At 37.3% G+C, this 20,493-nt stretch overlaps 1 protein-coding gene across 2 annotated transcripts in view; it reads left to right on the forward strand.

Annotated features, from left to right (window-relative positions):
* Window positions 1-685: 685 nt before the first annotated feature.
* LOC123553037 (zinc finger protein 629-like) overlaps window positions 686-20,493 on the forward strand; it is a 32,287-nt gene continuing 12,479 nt past the window's right edge. For both annotated transcript variants that reach the window (XM_053541838.1, XM_053541839.1), the window contains exons 1-2: window positions 686-804; window positions 19,189-19,325. In XM_053541838.1, coding sequence (XP_053397813.1) covers window positions 19,220-19,325 — 106 coding nt within the window. In that variant the 5' untranslated portion in view covers window positions 686-804; window positions 19,189-19,219. The remainder of the gene's footprint in view (window positions 805-19,188; window positions 19,326-20,493) is intronic.

Below are 20,493 nucleotides of genomic sequence, written 5' to 3' on the forward strand. Positions count from 1 at the left end.
CCAGGTATGTGCACTTCTGCGCAAAGGCATTCTTTTGTAACTCCTTCTATCCCATATAAATTGGGTAAAATTTACTTAGTGGAAAAGTTATTTCAATGAAATTCAGAGTTTGTACATGAAATTGTATGATATAATGCACATTATTATATTTAAAGGGAATTAACAACACATTTTTTTTAAAAATTTTATTCAATGTAATTTTTCTCAAGGATTCATAAAGAAATGTTTCTATGTTAAGAATGTAACCAAAGACATATAGATTGTAACCAAAGTAACTAAAGTAACCAAAGGTATTTAGACAGTTGATAATGGCTGCAAAATTGATAGTTACCAAATGTTCTTCGCAATATGTAACCAAAGACATATAGAATGTAACCAAAGTAACCAAAGAGATATAGGCGGTTACAAATGTATGCCTTCAAGTGCGCAGAGGTGCACTTTTTGGGCCATATATGTCTAGCAACTACCTATTTTTTTGCATGAAACCCCAACTACACAATTCTTTCTATAATTATTTATTCGGCACTGTCAATATTCTTCAAATAAATGTAAGTTATGAACATTTAAAATGGGTCCTAATGAGTTCTGCAGGAAATATAGGGTTTTTTTTATAAAATAAGAAGAACAGCTATTTAGTATGTTGTAACCAAATAGGGTGTGCAGAATTTATTCTGGGACTTCCGTACGGTAAGGTACGGTACGCAAACAACAACAACAACAACTAGTATTTCCCATTTTGTTCTGTGTGTAAAAGGTATTTTCCGCACGAACGTTAAATGACAAATTTTACAACTTGTGTTTGAAGTAAGTATTTAAGTCTATCATTTCATAACGCCCTAGGGTCAAAATAGTGTTCAGTGCCGCTGTATATCTTAAGGGATTCGCAAAATAATGGGCTATTCCAGAAAATGTCCACCCCATCGTTTAAAAAAAAACGGCAGTGGCTAGAGAACCAGAATCGGTTCCCTATACAGCGGACTTATTCGTCCGGGACCAGTTCTACATCTACATCTACATCGTTACAACCAACAATCGATTTCCGATTATGACTGGTCGGCGCTGTCAGAGAAACAGTTGTTAAAGAAATTTAGTATATTACAGTATTAAAAGTAAAGGATGATTCTAGCGGTACGGATCCGTACCTCTAGACAAGCCTGTTAGGGGTTTTCTAGGGGTACGGACCTCCTTTTTCTAGAAATTTAGGGTTATTTATATCTTAAATTTTGTTGAAAATGAAATAACAACAAAGTCTTAACCAGTCTTCACTTAAAACTTGAATCTAATTGGTTTACAGATACCAGCGTTCGTCCGATTGTTTACCTTCTCTTTCAGAACCTAAATAACCGAGGAACTCCAAATGGATACACTGTTCTGTGCCGATAGGAATTAGTTTGTTGTCAAATAAACTGTTGATAACAGCTAGATTAATGAATGAATCTATCCCTTAAATGAATTCTATTTGAAATTCAGCAAATAAATAAATAAATTAGGCATAATAATATGCTAGTCCAAATAATTGTACTCGAGAGTTGAATATCGTTATATTATTTTGACTTGTCGATATCCGCCTCCGAGTACAAACCAGAAAAGGTAAAGAATGTGGTAGCACTGTCCTCTTCTTTGCGTAAGTAACACCCAATGGAATCCGTTGGGCGGGAACTATGTTATGATAATGCAACGGATAAAAAAAAGAAATACATACACAGAAAGCCTGTAATTTTTCCTTTTCAGTGATGTATATATTACCGAGATTTCTTGAGAAAAATTCAAACTACGACAGTTAAAAAAATGCCAAGGTTTAACACGAGTGTACTACATATCGGAAAATGGTCGATCACCGGTAAACACATTACTACACGAAGCGTTTTCATTGGTCACGCCTCCGACCGCCATTACATGAAGACGATTGAAACATTAGAGGTTTAAATGTTTTACAACAGAAATTCTTGATAAATATGTCCTGTTCTTATTTTTTTTATTTACTATTTATGATTTAAAACAACTGGTAAGCAGTTAGGGCTAAAGAAAAATCGTGACTACTGATAAATCGTAATTTCAATTGACCACAGTTTCCACCACAGTTTTGATTGTTTCTGGTTGAGACCTCTAGGTAGACAACGTAAAATATCAAAATGTAAAATCGGTCTGCCCGAGGTCTCATTATTTAGACTAAATAATATGCACCAATCTATTTTGTTATTTAACAATGTACATTGTTGTATAATGATAATCGGCACGGAACTTTAATGATCAATTAAGCGACATTAAGTAAAAGAAACTGTTTGTGAAAACGTCCCATGTATCTCGTAACGGCTACCAAATGTGTGAAAAACGTAAATACACTAAGGGCTAATTATCAATTAAAAGTAGTTTTCCCCCAACATACTTAAAATTATTTTGTTTAATCTTTATATCTTTTTTTTCTGCCAGTTCGAAACTTCGTGATTTATTTGGTGTTCCTCGGTTATTTACGTTCCGAAAGAAAATGTAACAAATCGGATGAATGTTGTTATCTGTAAACCATTTAGATCCAAGTTTAAGGTGAATTCTGATGAAATGTTATTTGTTATTTTTTTTTCAACAAAATCTGAAATGTAAATGACCCTTAATCTCTAGAAAAACTGAGGTCCGTACCCCTAGAAAACCCCTAAAAGGCTTGTCTAGAGGTACGGATCCGTACCTCTAGAATCAGATTCTAGAGGTACGGATCCGTACCCCTAGACACTTCCAAAAGTAAAAGATAAAAGGACAGTATGCTACAGTTAAAATAGGACAGAATGGAAGAATTACATAGTGACCGCCGCCAGCCTCTCTGTAAAGGTACTGAGGCTGGGGCTAGCTTTGACTGATGTGGGGAGGGAGTTCCAGAGACGGATGGTTCTAGGGAAATAAGAGTTAGCAAAGTATTGAGTGCTGGAATAAGGGATCAAGTAGTTCAGGTTTCTAATTGGGGACAAGTAACCTTGGTCAATAGCAACGGTCTGGGTCCTTACTTTGTAAAACAAAAGTAATGAACAGTTTAACCTACAGTACTGGAGAGTTTTCCATTCTAAGGATTTCAACATTTCAGTTACACTGCTTGTATAGTTGTAATCATTCATAACATACCTAGCTGCTGACCTTTGGACTCGTTCAAGTTTATGGGTGAGGGTTTTCTGCCAGGGATGCCACACAGTTGAACAGTATTCTAGCTGGGGGCGGACATAGGTGGTGTATGCAGCTTCTTTGACCTTTTTGTTATCTGTCTTGACATTTCTCTGAATAAATCGAAGGGAAGAGGTTGCCTTAGAAGTTATGTTTTCTATATGTTGTGACCAGTTCAAATCATTGGAGATAGTTATTCCTAGGCAGTGCTCCAGCTAGCTATTTACAGCAGGGCGCATCGCCCGTTCCGAAATTCGTTCCGCCCTGTTGCCCTGCCAGGCACCCTGCCCGTTTTACAACCATTCATTTCCTTTTTTAGCCAAACCTACCTTTTGTGCCTCAGTGATTGTAATAAACTGCTTTATTGTCCACTTTTTATCGAGTGATACACGCCGGGGGGCAGTGACATAATTAGCAAACAATTACCTGCTGTAATCGTGCCCGAGGCAGACTGTGATATTTTAGACTGCTCCACTAACATTAAAATGACTGAATCTTAGTGTTAACACAGTTTGCAAACCAGTCTAAAATCATTATTATTTTCGCGCCACCTGTCAAATTGTACTTTCGTTTTCGGTAACATAGTCGTAAATATCCTTTATACATAACTGAAACTTAAGTCCAGACAACAGACATTTAAATCTAACTAATAAAAATCGATCACAATCAAATTTAGATAGGAAAATATTTTGATTTTATCGTTTTACAAGTTTTTAAAATCGAAAGTAGGCTGTCGTCTGCTGTGTGAAATTGCCGATTTTTCACGAAAGATTTCTTTGAAGTTAGTTTAATAAGATGTAACACGGTGGGGAAACCAAGAATGCAACGTCATCAAAACCCAGCGCAAATGAGCTGACCACACACAAATTTACGTCGATTCAGGTCAGAAAAGTCTTGTAACTTTTTTATTACTGCAGCTTTCGACTCGAGATAAAGAGCACCGTACCCGGCCTGGAGTATACTATTCTGCGGTAGTGTTCCATATTGTACATATAGCTTGGTTTTTGCTCGAAAACGCGAACAGTTGGCAAAGAAGGTATGAGCTGTACCACACTTTTGTCTAAGAAAGTGAGTTTTGACCGCATTTTCGTGAAATGAGGACAGATTTGAAGCTCATTTAATATCAGTGACTAGCATAATAGTCAAACATTGCTTTATTTTGCTATTTTCAAGGATATCTGACGATATTTTATTAAAAAAAAACACCGTTATTAAAATGAGAACATCCACACTGACGACTTTGTTGGAGAACATCCACACTCTTAATTACCATTATTGCAGTAATGCTTCCTAAAAGCTGTGTCTTAGGCAGTCAAGCTACGTTGTTCAACAACAAATGTCGTCTATACATACAATCAGCAGTTCATACCATTTACCGCAAGTCTGTAGACCAGTTAAAATAGATCTGCCAAATTATATAGCAATGGCTGAGCACATGTTAGGCTAACATTAATCTCTGTGTAAAGTGTGGCATAAGGACACGGTGTTCAGATTGATTGCATCTTAGGAAAAACATTATTTTAAGATAACAAGACAAAGTCGCATAAAAGTCCTGCACACAAAGTTTAAAAGCAAATAGAGGATTGAAATAGTTATTGTATTGTTATTTTGTTTAGAACTATATCCATCCCAAAGTGCATAAAACACGGATAGTTAGTACTTTAACTAAATATTATAACTGTTAGATATTTTAAATCTTATTTCAGCAAATGGAAGTCTCTTTCAAATATCAAATACAATCCAACCTTATACATAAAAAACCGATAGAAAGGCATACAATGTATTATCATTACGTAGACTAAAGCCTGGGTTCTGCATACGGAACCGAAATTCGTTTATTGAATGGCAATCCCATGACAACAATATTATATTTCTAAAGATAAAACATGATATTAAAATTGTTTGAACATTAAATAGTTCTAAATGGTGTCTTTAAATCAGCTTGATCTCTTAAAATAAAGGCAAGGTCTATAGCCAAGTGTTAGGGCGTCCGCTTTGAGTGCGTGAGGTCGTGGATTCGATTCCCGGCCGCGTCATACCAAAGACGTGAAAAATGGTACCAGTAGCTCCCTTGCTTGGCGTTCAGCATTAAAAGGGAAACTGGCCTCTTCTCTCATACCCCCGTGGCGATTGATCCCATCAGGAATGAGGGGTCGAGAGTGATGAATGTAAGTTATAGAACTTCCTTCAAAATCGACCTAAAATGAATTCTGTATAAACTAAAATAAAGGCAAACATAAAAACACGGTTTTATACATTTGATTTAATCACATGTAAGACCGTAGCTTATATTTTTGACTGAGAAGATTCATTAAAAGCTTCATTGGGGACAATTTACTTTTGAAAAGATGATTTCCTATAGGCACATATTACAAAAAGTTACTTAAGGTCAAAACATTTTGTTCAGCAGAAAAAGCACGTGACTCTATCAATTTACATTTGCCAAAAGTTGCAAGTTTATTCTATAATTTGGAAAAATCGGGAGTTTAATCAAATTTCAAATCAGTGAAGAAAACAAAAATGGATCCGAACTACCTTAAGCATCATACGGGAAAGATTTTCATGTAACACCTTAAACTTTCGTCAGTATTTATACACCTTTCCATACTCTCTCCGCTGTGACTGTCTTAAGTGTTCCCGCAGAGCAGGTTTTCCGGCTGAAGCTTAGCCCCTAATATCGCACTTCAATCAAATGCTGATTTATTAAAATGAATTGCCCATAATTTGAAATGTTCTGCAATGCCATTGGACAAAATGATTTCAATCACTAAATACTGTTACAACTGTATTAATAATTTACTAGTTGCGGGCACCTATTCACATTAGCAGATCTTAATAATTTCAAATTGTTTTATAGAGCTTGAGCCGTATTGTTCGTTAATAATAGTTCAGCCAGGAAAATTGTAAGGGTGTTTAAGTATAAGTTTGTGGTTTGGTAAAAGAAATTTACATAGACTTTGTTATCTCGCATATGTTATTGGTGCTAAAATAATTTAAATGGGATGAGAAGTTTTATTTTTCTAATTATTGGCTAACCTGTTTAGTGTTTAAAATTATTTTTTGTTTACAAATTTAAGCTCTGCGTACAGTATATGTGACTTACCGGGTTAATAAACGAATGAAAGTAAATCTTGATTTACCAAAATTAATTTCCCCATAATTCCAAAAATACTGCAATGACATTGGAGAAAAGTAATTTCAAACACTAAAAAGGTGGAAAAAAGATTTATGTTTTCTTTTCCATTTTTATATTTTATATTATAATTATTATATATAACACGATCTTATTCATGTAGAATCTACTCTACTAAATATTTATATAGATCAAATGCCCTACGGATTGCAACAACATTTTCAAATTGACATTATTAAATTTGCAGTATGTCATAAAAAGAAAAAATACTGCCATCTGAAACAAAATAACGAATGACGCGCAGATTGAATGCAGTGAAACTTATCACTTTTACCTTACTTTTTCACATGTCAGATTTTAAAAACAAAAACGGTTTTGTCTTGATTTTTCTAAATAGTGCATGATAATAGTGTGGATGTTCTCCAACAAAGTCGTCAGTGTGGATGTTCTCATTTTAATAACGGTGTTTGTTTTGAAAAAATATCGTCAGATATCCTTGAAAATAGCAAAATAAAACAATGATTGACTGTTATGCTAGTCACTGATATTAAATGAGCTTCAAATTTGTCCTCATTTCACGAAAATGCGGTCAAAACTCACTGTCTTAGACAAAAGTGTGGTACAGCTCATACCTTCTTTGCCAACTGTTCGCGTTTTCGAGCAAAAACCAAGCTATACGTACAATATGGAACACTACCGCAGAATAGTATACTCCAGGCCGGGTACGGTGCTCTTTATCTCGAGTCGAAAGCTGCAGTAATAAAAAAGTTACAAGACTTTTCTGACCTGAATCGACGTAAATTTGTGTGTGGTCAGCTCATTTGCGCTGGGTTTTGATGACGTTGCATTCTTGGTTTCCCCACCGTGTGTAATGACAGGGTAAACTTTAATGTATGATACAGTTAAATGCTGTTAAACTGTCTTTGCATCATAATATTTTTTCAAAAATATTGTTTAAACTTGACATTAGAAAAGTGTAACCATACCCGGATATAAAATTTTTGATACCCGGAATACGTTCTATAGAAGTGCTAAACTTACTTTTAGACTGTTGTAAGTTAAATACTTTGCCTAATTTCATTTATTTAAGTGGAAGTTTAAACTTTATCTTCTGTATGTTGCACACAGAAATTTTTAAATATCAAGTATATGGAGAAGATGTGTACTGAAATTGTAACAAGTAAAATAGTCCTAAACACATAGGTATTGTTATTCAATATGCAATTACAAAGTAATGTTACAAGTAAAATACAAGCAGCAGAATTTTTAGTTAATAAATAGGTGTATTTGAGATGACAAACATAGCCTATCAAAAGACAAAGTATGCCTTATACCATGCCTAAATTATGCCAAATTCCATGCCTAAAGTATGTTAAAATGCACTGAATGCATGTACTAGTTACAATTTTTTCCTGGGGGAGCATGCCCCCAGACCGACCCTCTTAGAAGTGCCCTTTCCAGTGCCAGCACCCTGCCCTTTTTAAATCCTAGCTGGAGCACTGCTAGGTATTTAGCTGATGAGGTGGACTTTAACTCTGTATTGTGTAACCTGTAGGGATATATAAAGGGATTTCTCTTTCTACTTACTCTAAGGACTTCACATTTGTCGGGGTTAAATTCCATTTGCCAGACTCTTTCCCATGTTTCTAATTTATGGAGATCTTCTTGAAGGGCTATGCTATCATTATTTGATTTGACAGTGAGGTAAACGATGGTGTCATCTGCAAACATACGGGTTTTACATTTGACTGAGTCAGGCAGGTCGTTAATGTATACAAGGAAAAGGCAAGGCCCAAGGACAGACCCCTGTGGAACTCCAGACAGGACTGGAAGTTCGCTGGACAGGTGACCTTCAACTGCGACCTTCTGGGTACGATTAGAGAGGAAGGATTTGACCCAATTAGTTATTTGGGGACTAACACCTAGGGATTGTAACTTGTAAATTAGCCTCAAATGGTCAACTTTGTCAAATGCCTTAGAAAAATCCATTACGATGACGTCAGTTTGTTGGCCTTGTTCTAAATTACTATAAAGTTCCTGGGTAAAATTAATAAGCTGAGTTTCGCAACTATGACCCGACCTGAAACCATGCTGGAACTGGCTGATAATATTGTGTTTGTCAAAGAAGGACATAAGATTTGAAACCACGATGTGCTCAAGGAGTTTGGACGCAATACAGGTCAGAGAGATTGGTCGATAGTTGCTGGGTTTTGATTTGAGACCTTTTTTAAAGACTGGTGCAACTGTTGCCTTTTTCCAGTCTTGAGGGACAATGCCTGTATTTAGGGATAAATTGAAGATGTGGCAAAGGACGGGGGCGATTTCTTGGTGAAGTTCCTTGAGAACACGGGGGGATAATTCATCTGGCCCCGACGCTTTATGTGGGGATAGGCCAAGAAGGAGTTTGTCAACACCCTCTGGAGTCGCATTTATTTGGTCCATTAGGGAGGAAGGGGATGTTAACAGTTTGGAGCACAAATGTTTAAGGCTTAGGGGCTTAGGTGGGGAGAAAACTGATTCAAATTGCTTATTAAGGATGTTTGCTTTAGTGACTGGATCAGTATGGGTGAAACCATCTGATTTGAGTGGGGCTATGCCAACATTTTCTTTTTTGTTATGTTTGATGTAGCTATAGAATTTCTTATTTCTACCAGGTTGGGAATCATGGCTAAAGATGACGTTTTCCATGTATGACCAGTATGAGGCTCTTATTTGCCTTTGTATATAGGATTTTAGGGACTTCAGGTTCTGGTTCTTAGCTTGATTTGGGGATTTGTTGAGTTTGTGATAGAGTTTATCACGCTTGTGGATAAGCCTGATAATTCTGGGAGTTAACCAAGGCAAGTCGGCACGGGATTTGGATATTTTAGTAGGGATATGCTTGATACAAGATTCATTTAAGCTGTCCTTAAATGAGTTCCAAGCCTCATCAGGGTTTGTATAGGCCTTACTTATAAAACTACTACTAAATGAGCGCATGTCAGATCTGATCGCCTCCCAGTTAGTTTTCCGATATTGTTTTGGCTGGATGGGTCGCCCTCTGTTTATTTTGACCTCATGAAATACTGTATCATGGTCAGAGGTTGCAAGGCCGGGAAGTGTCTTGACGAGGTGGACATGGGATGGGTGGGAGGTAAGGAAGAGGTCAAGGGTATTGGACAACCTGGTTGGGACTTTTACCATCTGTTCCAAATTTAGGTGGGACAGTTTTTCCATAAAATCTTCATAGAGACTTCTTTTTTTACAATTTGGTTTGAGTGTTTCATTGACCCAGTTGATATCAGGCATGTTGAAGTCTCCAGGGAGCCATATTATGCTATCCTTCGGGATTTTACTTAAGGATGACCACAGTTCAGACAATGATAGTTCGTCAAGTTCATGTGGTTTATAGTATGCTCCAACATAAATGTTTTTTATACCAGTTAAAGTTATTTTTGACCATGTTATATTACAGTTAGTTTTAAGGTCAGGTTGTTCTTGACTGAGTAACGCTTTAGAGATGGCAATCATCACTCCCCCGCCCTGTCCACCACACCTATCATCCCTACAGACACTATAGTTTAGGGTATCTGGAAAAATTTCAGAAGAACTGACATCAGGTTTTAACCAGGTTTCAGTGAGACAGATAATATCAGGTTTGACTTGGTCTACCATTAGATGCAAGTCAGGTATTTTATTCTTTACGGACCTACAATTGATGTTGAGAATAGTGAGGCGCTCGGAGTTATTGAGTTTGACTTTAGGTGGCCTTGACTTACTTTTGGGGTTGGGGGTGGATGTTGCTTTTGGGGTTGAAGGTGCATCTTGAAGAAAAGAGGAGTGGTCTACATTTGTACTGATATTATCATGATCATTATTGAGGGGTGCATAATATTAACTATCACTAAGACTATTAAGGGAGTCAGTCAACGAAACTGAATAATTAGGAGAACCACATTGACATCAATACCAGCTAAACTTAGAGTCTGATAACCTGTTGTATGTGGAATTACCTACCCCTTCACAAGCTGCGTGATACCATGTTTCACAGTCATCACATAATATGCCCTTCTGGGACCATGAGACATTTTCAGAGCACTTACCACAAGGATACTGGGTGCCACTGCAAGGACCTGGATTTGGTTCGATGTCTGAGATTTGGCTGGCCAGTAGGCAGAACACAGGTTCTCTAGCCAAAGTACCGTGCATAGGCTAGAGAACCGGAATTTTATTTCTATGCATAAAGCTGCCGAAATTCACTTCGTTTCTTTTGGTATCATGCATATTATAGGAGAGATTGTGTTTGTACACAAATCCGTTGTATATTCTATTTTTAGAACTGATAAGACAAAGATCGGGTGGGCAGAGGCCGAGCGTCCATGTTTTTTTTTGTTAACAGTGATGTTTTTCTAACGGCTTAAACTTTCTTAAAATACAAATAATATCAATAATTTTTTGATCAATGGAAAGGATATAAACAAGCAATTTATTGATAACTTTTAATCATTATTTCGAAATAAAATGGATTAATTATGAACGCTTAACTTACAGTGTTTTTTCTAAAAGTTTGGAGCATCGCTACGCTGCTATTAAAATCATATCTCATTTAAAACGGTTATTCATTTTCAAAAAATATTTGAATAAGAAAATATGAAAATTATAAGCATTTCAAAACTTTTTGAATTTTTAAAATCCATAAATGAACGAAGAAGTTATTAAAATTTAAAATTCCGATCCCATACACAAACGATGTAAAATATTTTGTTTTACCCACCACCAGATAAACAGGTGTTGATGCGTGACGTCAGGGCGATCACTCCTATAATCTTAAAATTAATTTTATCATACCCTTGTATTTATCTGCATTTACTGTGTCTTCAGAAGTTTCTCGCAGCATACCGCCATTTTCGGACATTTTTATCATTTCTTACAAGATTTTTCTGGTACAATCTAAAATAAAAAGCCAATAAAAAGTCTGTATTTAAGAAAAATATGATCACTGTTGCAAAAGCAACTCTTATTTGAAGAATTTGCCGAGAATAAAGTCATGCAAAGGCACCAAACCCCACCCACTTTAGGCAATGTGCAAAATAAGACAACTAAAATATGAATTGCTTAAGACAATCTGTAATGACTATTGTACTTGTTTTAGATAAAGTATGTGGGAGTTTCATTAATAACAGTATATCTTGACTGCTGAAAGGCTGATCTTGACTCTTGAAAATCTGATTTTGACCCTTGAAAATTTAGGCTGAAGAGTCAATGACTCTTGAGTTTCAGAACCTACCGAACACCCTGGTTATTTGCTTTAAACATGTATTTTATTTAAATTATTTAAATGTAAAATTGTATTGTTTTGTATATGTGTCATTAGAAGTAAAACTAACGGATGTACAAAATAATTAAATTGCCGTGATAGCTTCCAGCGGATTCTTTGCTCACTTTAAATACTGGTTTTTAACACCTCGGTATTTCACGTGCATCAGTCTTTATTGGATTAAAGTTTGCAAGTGATTAGCAAATTGGAAAAAACAAAAACATGTAATCAATACTTATTAACAGTAATGACTTAATTTGTTTAGATTGTTTCTTTTACTCTGTTATACCTTTGAGTTTAAATTTCAAGTTTAGTTCGTCTTGCTCCATGCCGAAAGATTTTACGCATTTTATATCATTCCAATATGGCGGACAGTATGCGGCGAATAGACACAGTAAACGCAAGGGCTTGGCTTGCTGAAATGGTAAAAATAATTAAGATAATAACATGCATGATACTTACCAAAAGAAACAAAGTGAATTTCGGCAGCTTTATGCATAAAAATTAAATTCCGGTTCTCGGGCCTATGCACGGTACTTTGGCTAGAGAACCGGTTCCGGACGAATAAGTCCGCTGTCTAGGGAACCGATTCCGGTTCTCTAGCCTCTGCCAAAAAAAAAAATATCCCCTTTCCCGAAAACATTTACCCCCTCCCAACTTCCACACCCTGGTTACCTCAAAATACCGGCATGCCAAAATACCCCCTCTCCCATAACTTGGGTTATGATTTACATTTTACTCGGACTTTATCATAGACTCTCTTTTAATTAAAATAAAAGTATTAAATCGATATAATATTTCAATGAAACTTCAAAGTTTTGTTGTTTGTAGCATCATCTGGGGCATGTGCAGTGAAAAATCTTAATTTGATATCTAAAATAGTATATTATTTATTTCTAAAGTCACTATATTTTCATTGTAAATACACTTGGTTATACCCAAGTGGAAACTGGCAGGTACTCAAAAATGCAGCTCTCTGATTGGTCAGTTAGAACCCCTAATGTACTGTGATGTCATAATAAAGTTATGAATAAGGTGGATACAATATACATGCATTCTGTATAGGGGACGATGCCATGATTATGCTATAAAACTTCGTTTACCTTCGACGTTTGACAGTTCAGGCCAAAAACAATAGGTCGATCCGTTTCCAGTCTCCTGACTGACCCTCTTTTTTTTTTTAGCTCACCTGAGCAATGCTCAGGTGAGTTTTTCTGATCACTCGATGTCCGGCGTCCGTCGTCTGTCGTCCGTCGTCTGTCAACATTTAGCTTGTGTATGCGATTGAGGCTGTATTTTTTTAATTAATCTTCATGAATATTGGTCAGAATGATAACCTTGATGAAATCTAGGCCGAGTTCGAAAATGGGTCATCTCGGGTCAAAAACTAGGTCACTAGGTCAAATCAAAGAAAAACCTTGTGTATGCGATAGAGGCTGTATTTTTCATTTAATCTTCATGAATATTGGTTAGAATGATTGCCTTGATGAAATCTAGGTCGAGTTCGAAAATGGGTCATCTCGGGTCAAAAACTAGGTCACTAGGTCAAATCAAAGAAAAACCTTGTGTATGCGATAGAGGTGGTATTTTTCAATTAATCTTCATGAATATTGGTCAGAATGATAACCTTGATGAAATCTAAGCCGAGTTCGAAAATGGGTCATCTGGGGTCAAAAACTAGGTCATTAGATCAAATAAAAAAAAAACCTTGTGTATGCGATAGAGGCGGTATTTTTCAATTGATCTTCATGAATTTTGGTCAGAATGATTGCCTTGATGAAATCTAGGCTGAGTTCGAAAATGGGTCATCTGGGGTCAAAAACTAGGTCACTAGGTCAAAACAAAGAAAAACCTTGTGTATGCGATAGAGGCGGTATTTTTCAATTGATCTTCATGAATTTTGGTCAGAATGATTACCTTAATGAAATCTAGGCCTAGTTCGAAAATGGGTCATCTGGGGTCAAAAACTAGGTCACTAGGTCATATCACGTAAAAACCTTGTGTATGCGATAGAGGCTGTATTTTTCAATTGATCTTCATGAATTTTGGTCAGAATGATTGCCTTGATGAAATTTAGACCAAGTTCGAAAATGGGTCATCTGGGGTCAAAAACTAGGTCTTTAGGTCAAATCAAAGGAAAACCTTGTGTATGCAATGAGGCTGTATTTTTCAACTGATCTTCATGAAATTTAGCCAGAATGATTACCTTGATAAAATCTAGGCTGATTTCAAAAATGGGTCATCTGGGGTCAAAAACTAGGTCACTAGGTCAAATCGAAGAAAAACATTGTGTATGCAATAGAGGATGTATTTTTCAATTGATCTTCATGAAATTTGGTCAGAGTGATTGCCTTGATGAAAACTAGGTCGGTTTTGAATATGGGTTATCTGAGGTCAAAAACTAGGTCACTAGGTCAAATTAAAGAAAAATCTTGTGTATGCGATAGAGACTGTTTTTTTCAGTTGATATTTATGAAATTTGGTCAGGTTGATTGCCTTAATGAAATCTAGGTCGAATTTGGATATGGGTCATCTGAGGTCAAAAACTAGGTCACTTGGTCAAATCAAAGAAAAAACTTCTGTAGGTGATAGAGGCTGTATTTTTCAGTTGATCTTCATGAATTTTGGTCAGAATGATTGCCTTGATAAAATCTAGGTCGAGTTTGAACATGGGTCATCTAGGGTCAAAAACTAGGTCATATCTAAGAAAATGCTTGTTTTATCGCAAGAGACCAATTTTTTGGTCCAATCTTAATGAAAATTGGTCAGAATATTTGTTTCCATGAAATCACTAGGTCAAACATGTTTTACACTGTTATGGAGTGTTTCTTAGGTGAGCGACCTAGGGCCATCTTGGCCCTCTTGTTTTTTTTTTTTACCACCAACCCTGAACTTTTTATCAGGGGGTAATTTTCCACCTGTCTGTTTTTATGCCCCCGAAGGGAGGCATATTAGTTTTCAACTGTCCGTTCGTTCGTTCGTTAGTTTGTTAGTTCGTTCGTTCGTCACAATGTTAACTTTTTGCTCCACCCAGGACCTTCAAACTTCACATGCTTATAGTACTTATTGAGTACACCACCCCTACTGACTTTGGGGTCACCAGGTCAAAGGTCAAGGTCACAGGGGTCAACGTTAACTTTTTGCATGAAGGCACTTTACTCGTGAACCACTGCACCCAGGACCTTCAGACTTCACCTGCTTATAGTACTTATTGAGTACACCACCCTTACTCACTTTGGGGTCACCAGGTCAAAGGTCAAGGTCACAGGGGTCAACGTTAACTTTTTGCATGAAGGCACTTTACTCGCGAACCACTGCACCAAGGACCTTCAAACTTCACATGCTTATAGTACTAATTGAGTACACCAGCCCTACTGACTTTGGGGTCACCAGGTCAAAGGTCAAGGTCACAGGGGCCAACGTTAACTTTTTGCATGAAGGCACTTTACTCGCGAACCACTGCACCCAGGACCTTCAAACTTCCATGCTTATAGTACTTATTGAGTACACCACCCTTACTGACTTTGGGGTCACCAGGTCAAAGGTCAAGGTCACAGGGGTCAACGTTAACTTTTTGCATGAAGGCACTTTACTCGCGAACCACTGCACCAAGGACCTTCAAACTACACATGCTGAAAGTACTTATTGAGTACACCACCCCTACTGACCTTGGGGCCAACAGATCAAAGGTTAAGGTCACAGGGGCCAACGTTAACTTTTTGCATGAAGGCACTTTACTCGCGAACCACTGCACCCAGTACCTTCAAACCTCACATGCTGATAGTACTTATTGAGTACACGGTCCCTACTGACTTTGGGGTCACCAGGTCAAAGGTCAAGGTCACAGGGGCCAACATTAACTTTTTGCATGAAGGCACTTGACTCGCCAACCACTGCACCCAGGACCTTCAAACTTCACATGCTGATAGTACTAATTGAGTACACCACCCCTTCTGACTTTGGGGTCACAAGGTCAAGGTCACAGGGGCCAACGTTAACTTTTTGCATGAAGGCACTTTACTCGCAAACCACTACACCCAGGACCTTCAAACTTCACATGCTGATAGTACTTATTGAGTACACCACTCCTACTGACTTTGGGGCCACCAGGTCAAAGGTCAAGGTCACAGGGGCCAACATCAACTTTTTGCATGAAGACACTTTACTCGCGAACCACTTCATCCAGGACCTTCAAACTTTACATGTTGATAGTACTTTATGAGTGCACCAACACTACTGACATTGGGGTCACCAGGTCAAAGGTCAAGGTCACAGGGGCCAATGTTAACTTTTTGCATGAAGGCACTTTACATGCGAACCACTTCACCCAGGACCTTCAAACTTCACCTGCTGATAGTACTTATTGAGTACACCACCCCTACTGACTTTGGGGTCACCAGGTCAAAGGTCAAGGTCACAGGGGTCAATGTTAACTTTTTGCATTAAGGCACTTTACTCGCGAACCACTGCACCAAGGACCTTCAAACTTCACATGCTGATAGTACTTATTGAGTACACCAACCCTACTGACCTTGGGGCCAACAGATCAAAGGTTAAGGTCACAGGGGCCAACGTTAACTTTTTGCATGAAGGCACTTTACTCGCGAACCACTGCACCCAGTACCTTCAAACTGCACATGCTGATAGTACTTAATGAGTACACCATCCCTACTGACTTTGGGGTCACCAGGTCAAAGGTCAAGGTCACAGGGGCCAACATTAGTTTTTTGCATGAAGGCACTTTACTCGCGAACCACTGCACCCAGGACCTTCAAACTTCACATGCTTATAGTACTAATTGAGTACACCACCCCTACTGACTTTGGGGTCACCAGGTCAAAGGTCAAGGTCACAGGGGCCAACATTAACTTTTTGCATGAAGGCACTTTACTCGCAAACCACTGCACCCAGGACCTTCAAACTTCACGTGCTGATAGTACTTATTGAGTACACCACTCCTACTGACTTTGGGGCCACCAGGTCAAAGGTCAAGGTCACAGGGGCCAACATCAACTTTTTGCATGAAGACACTTTACTCGTGAACCACTTCACCCAGGACCTTCAAACTTTACATGTTGATAGTGCTTTATGAGTACACCAACACTACTGACTTTGGGGTCACCAGGTCAAAGGTCAAGGTCACAGGGGCCAATGTTAACTTTTTGCATGAAGGCACTTTACATGCGAACCACTTCACCCAGGACCTTCAAACTTCACCTGCTGATAGTACTTATTGAGTACACCACCCCTACTGACTTTGGGGTCACCAGGTCAAAGGTCAAGGTACTGCGGGGACATTTGTCACTATCAGTGACAGCTCTTGTTTAAAAATATTTCCGTTTCATTTTAGGGGGCCTGCTGAAAATTATAGAAGAGTTATAAAAATTAAATTTAAAATATTGGCTTGCAGGTTTATGTTTTTAGCTCACCTGTCACATAGTGACAAGGTGAGCTTTTGTGATCACCCTTTGTCCGTCGTCTGTGCGTGCGTCCGTCCGTCAACAATTTCTTGTCTGCGCGATAGTGATTTCATTTATGATTTTATTTTAACTAAACTTGCACACAACTTGTATCACAATAAGATCTTGGTTCCTTTTTTGAGATTCCTTTATGGGTTCCAGAGTTATGGCCCCTGATACGGCCAGAATTAGCTATTTGACCTTGTCTGCACAATAGCAGCTTCATTTATGATTTGAATTTAATCAAACTTGCACAAAACTTGTGTCACCGTAAGATCTCGGTTCCTTTCTTGAACCGGCCAGATCCCATAATGGGTTCCAGAGTTATGGCCCCTGAAAGGGCCATAATTAGCTATTTTGACCTTGTCTGCACAATAGTAGCTTCATTTATGATTTGATTTTAACCAAACTTGCAGACAACTTGTACCACCACAGGTCTTGCTTCCTTTCTTGAATTGGTGAGATTCCATCATGGGTTCCAGAGTTATGGCCCCTTAATGGTCCAAAATTGGCTATTTTGACTTTTGTAGCCATATAGAGACTTCATTTATGGTTTTATTTGATACAAACTTCCAAAATATCTTCAACAACAATAAATCTTGGATTCCATGACAAATCAGATCCAATCGTAGGTTCCAGAGTTATTTTATATCTGATTACCTCCCCTGATTGTAATCAAAATGGATTTAGATCAGTAAGTACTTATAGGACTTATTTGAAATTTCATTATTGTTATTAGTTGGACTGAGACAATCAGGGTAGATAACTATGGACTGATATTATGTCAAATTACCTCCCTTTATTTCAAATTAAAATGGGTATATCTCCATAACTAATGAAGATACTGATCTGAAATTTCATTTATGTCAACAGATTTATTTGGCAGATCCTTCTTTTGTTCACTTACAGTATATATTTTTTTTTAATTACTTCCCTTTTACATTACTATAAATAGCTTATTTTTAGTAACTTTTTTATTATTGGCCATAGGGAAAAACCGAGACCACTTTTCTGTGGTACAACATGGATGGTACCTCCAATTTTTAGGTGTATTTTGACATATCTATACCTTGTAAGATTTTTTTTTTTTTTGGTTAAATTTCTTCCCTTTGTTGTTCCTGTCCTTTCGACTTAGATATTTTTTCTGAGGAACTTCTTGTCCTCGAGTGCAGTGATTACAGGTGAGCAATATAGGGCCATCATGGCCCTCTTGTTGTTTAGTTCTGACCTCTCCATTCAGTCAGAAAACTTCAAAACCACCTCCGGGCATAATTTAAAACTTTACCTCCCTTCATGCAAATACGCTTATCAATCAATCTGATTTGTCAAATTTCGCCCTGCCTACTTCTACGATAGCAAATCTAACGAAATATTACCTGCGCGCTTTGTCTATAAGCTCCACCTATTTTCTTTATGCTAAAAACGCGAGATAAATTTACATGTACAAATTATTTTTAACATCCAGCTGGCTGGCCAAAGTAGATCTAATGGTAGATCTAATGGTCAGTCACAAGAACCGAAAAAATGCTGGAAATAATGGTAAGTCGAAGCGCTCACTAAGAATTAAAAATATGAAAAATTATATGCGATCGATAGATAAATATGCGGGATCGTAAAATACAATGGCTGTATCCATGTTGAAATGGTAATTAGTGCAGTGTTTCAATCCTCGTTTTCGATCACATTGATTGCAAAATGCAAAAATACCATTACGATGCCGATGGAAGATTCATATTCTTAGATATCGAACTAAATAATACACCATATAGGTTTATTAATATTCATTGTCCAAATAATGGAACAGATAGGGAAGTCTTCCTAAGGAATATCGCAAAATACCTAGTTTGTTAATTTTCATCAAGTAGCATTTTTATATTTTTGAAGAAACAGTGAAACACTGCTTGCCTGTATGCCATAGCTTGATTGAGCAATTTATGTGGTCTGCAGCTGTATTTCTTTACATGTATGTTTTATGCTTTGAATGATGAAGCTTTTGATAACTTCAAGAACGTTACTCATCCTCTTTCAGCCTCCAGGTATCAAGTGTTTTTTACTGTATGTAAAGCCTGTCAGTAAGCTGTTTTACAGTAAATTACAGCTTTTACAATTGATACTAATGCAGAACAAAAAAGTTTTAATCTCTTTTATTTCCAAAGCTGTATACAGTCTGAACTGGTTGGTGTAGCAATGGGTGAAGCCTACCAGTACCATGTAACGATGTTAGTGTGCAGGGAACAGGAAGATGCCATTCGAGCTTTGTTTAGGGACAACAATTGGACATGCTGGCTAAATGGTAATGTTTTGCTTCTTGCAGAGGTAGAAGTTCATTATATTTTTTCTCCACATTTCTAACATTTGCTGAATAAAGGCCATTACCAAAGTTGGAAAGTCATCAATGCCATATGACCTATAAATGTGTCAGTGCAAAGTTTAGCCAAAAAAATGAATAAAGACCAGGGACATTTTTCAGTACTGAAGTTTCAGTGGTGTTTTAGTCAACATTAGGAATAAATTCTAATTGTCCATTACATAATTGTACTGTTAGTATAATATCAACAGCATAAAAGTATCTGGCATGCACTGATTTCTTTACATAGATTTACGTTTAAGCTGATCTTTGTCAGAAATTTGCTTAGCTTTATATAGAAAAAGAACACTTTTTCAGATTTGAGAAAAAAGGTAATATTAACGTTTTAAGTTGGAAATATGATCCAGTATTAGCCATAAAATTAGCCCAAAAATCCCCTGCCCACAAATATATAAAGGATGTGACATTGACCTTGGACCTAACAACCTGAGTTATCTGCACATATGTTTCTTGATAATATTAACAATTGATGCTAGCTTTAAGAAAATCTTTGCAATGTATTTGACTGGTGTCTTCCAAGTGTGACCTTGACCCTAGACCTAGCATCCTTGATTGTATGCTGTGCACATCATCTTCTTGTGTTTAATAATTGAGTTTCATGAAAACAATCTAGACGATTTTATGTGGACATGACAAACGGAAGGACTATCAGACTTACAGATGGACATGCATAACTCCTTTATACTTTGCCTATAGGGGTATAAAAATTGATACTGATTGATGAGACAGTTGCTTTTGAAAACAGTGTCCAAGGTTATAAACGTAAGTTTAAAGACAGGTATCTATCTGGTTGTTTTTTTAGCTCACCTGTCACATTGTGACAAGGTGAGCTTTTGGGATCACCCTTCGTCCGTCTTCAGTCCGTGCGTCCGTCCGTGCGTCCGTCAACAATTTCTTGTCTGCATGATAGTGGTTTCATTTATGATTTTATTTTAACCAAACTTGCACACAATTTGTATCACTATAAGATCTCGGTTCTTTTCTTGAACTGGCCAGATCCCATTATGGGTTCCAGAGTTATGGCCCCTGAAAGGGCCAAAATTAGCTATTTTGACCTTGTCTGCACAATAGCAGCTTTATTTAAGATTTGATA

The sequence above is a fragment of the Mercenaria mercenaria genome, chromosome 4, assembly GCF_021730395.1.
Source record: "Mercenaria mercenaria strain notata chromosome 4, MADL_Memer_1, whole genome shotgun sequence".
Taxonomy (NCBI): Eukaryota; Metazoa; Mollusca; class Bivalvia; order Venerida; family Veneridae; genus Mercenaria; species Mercenaria mercenaria.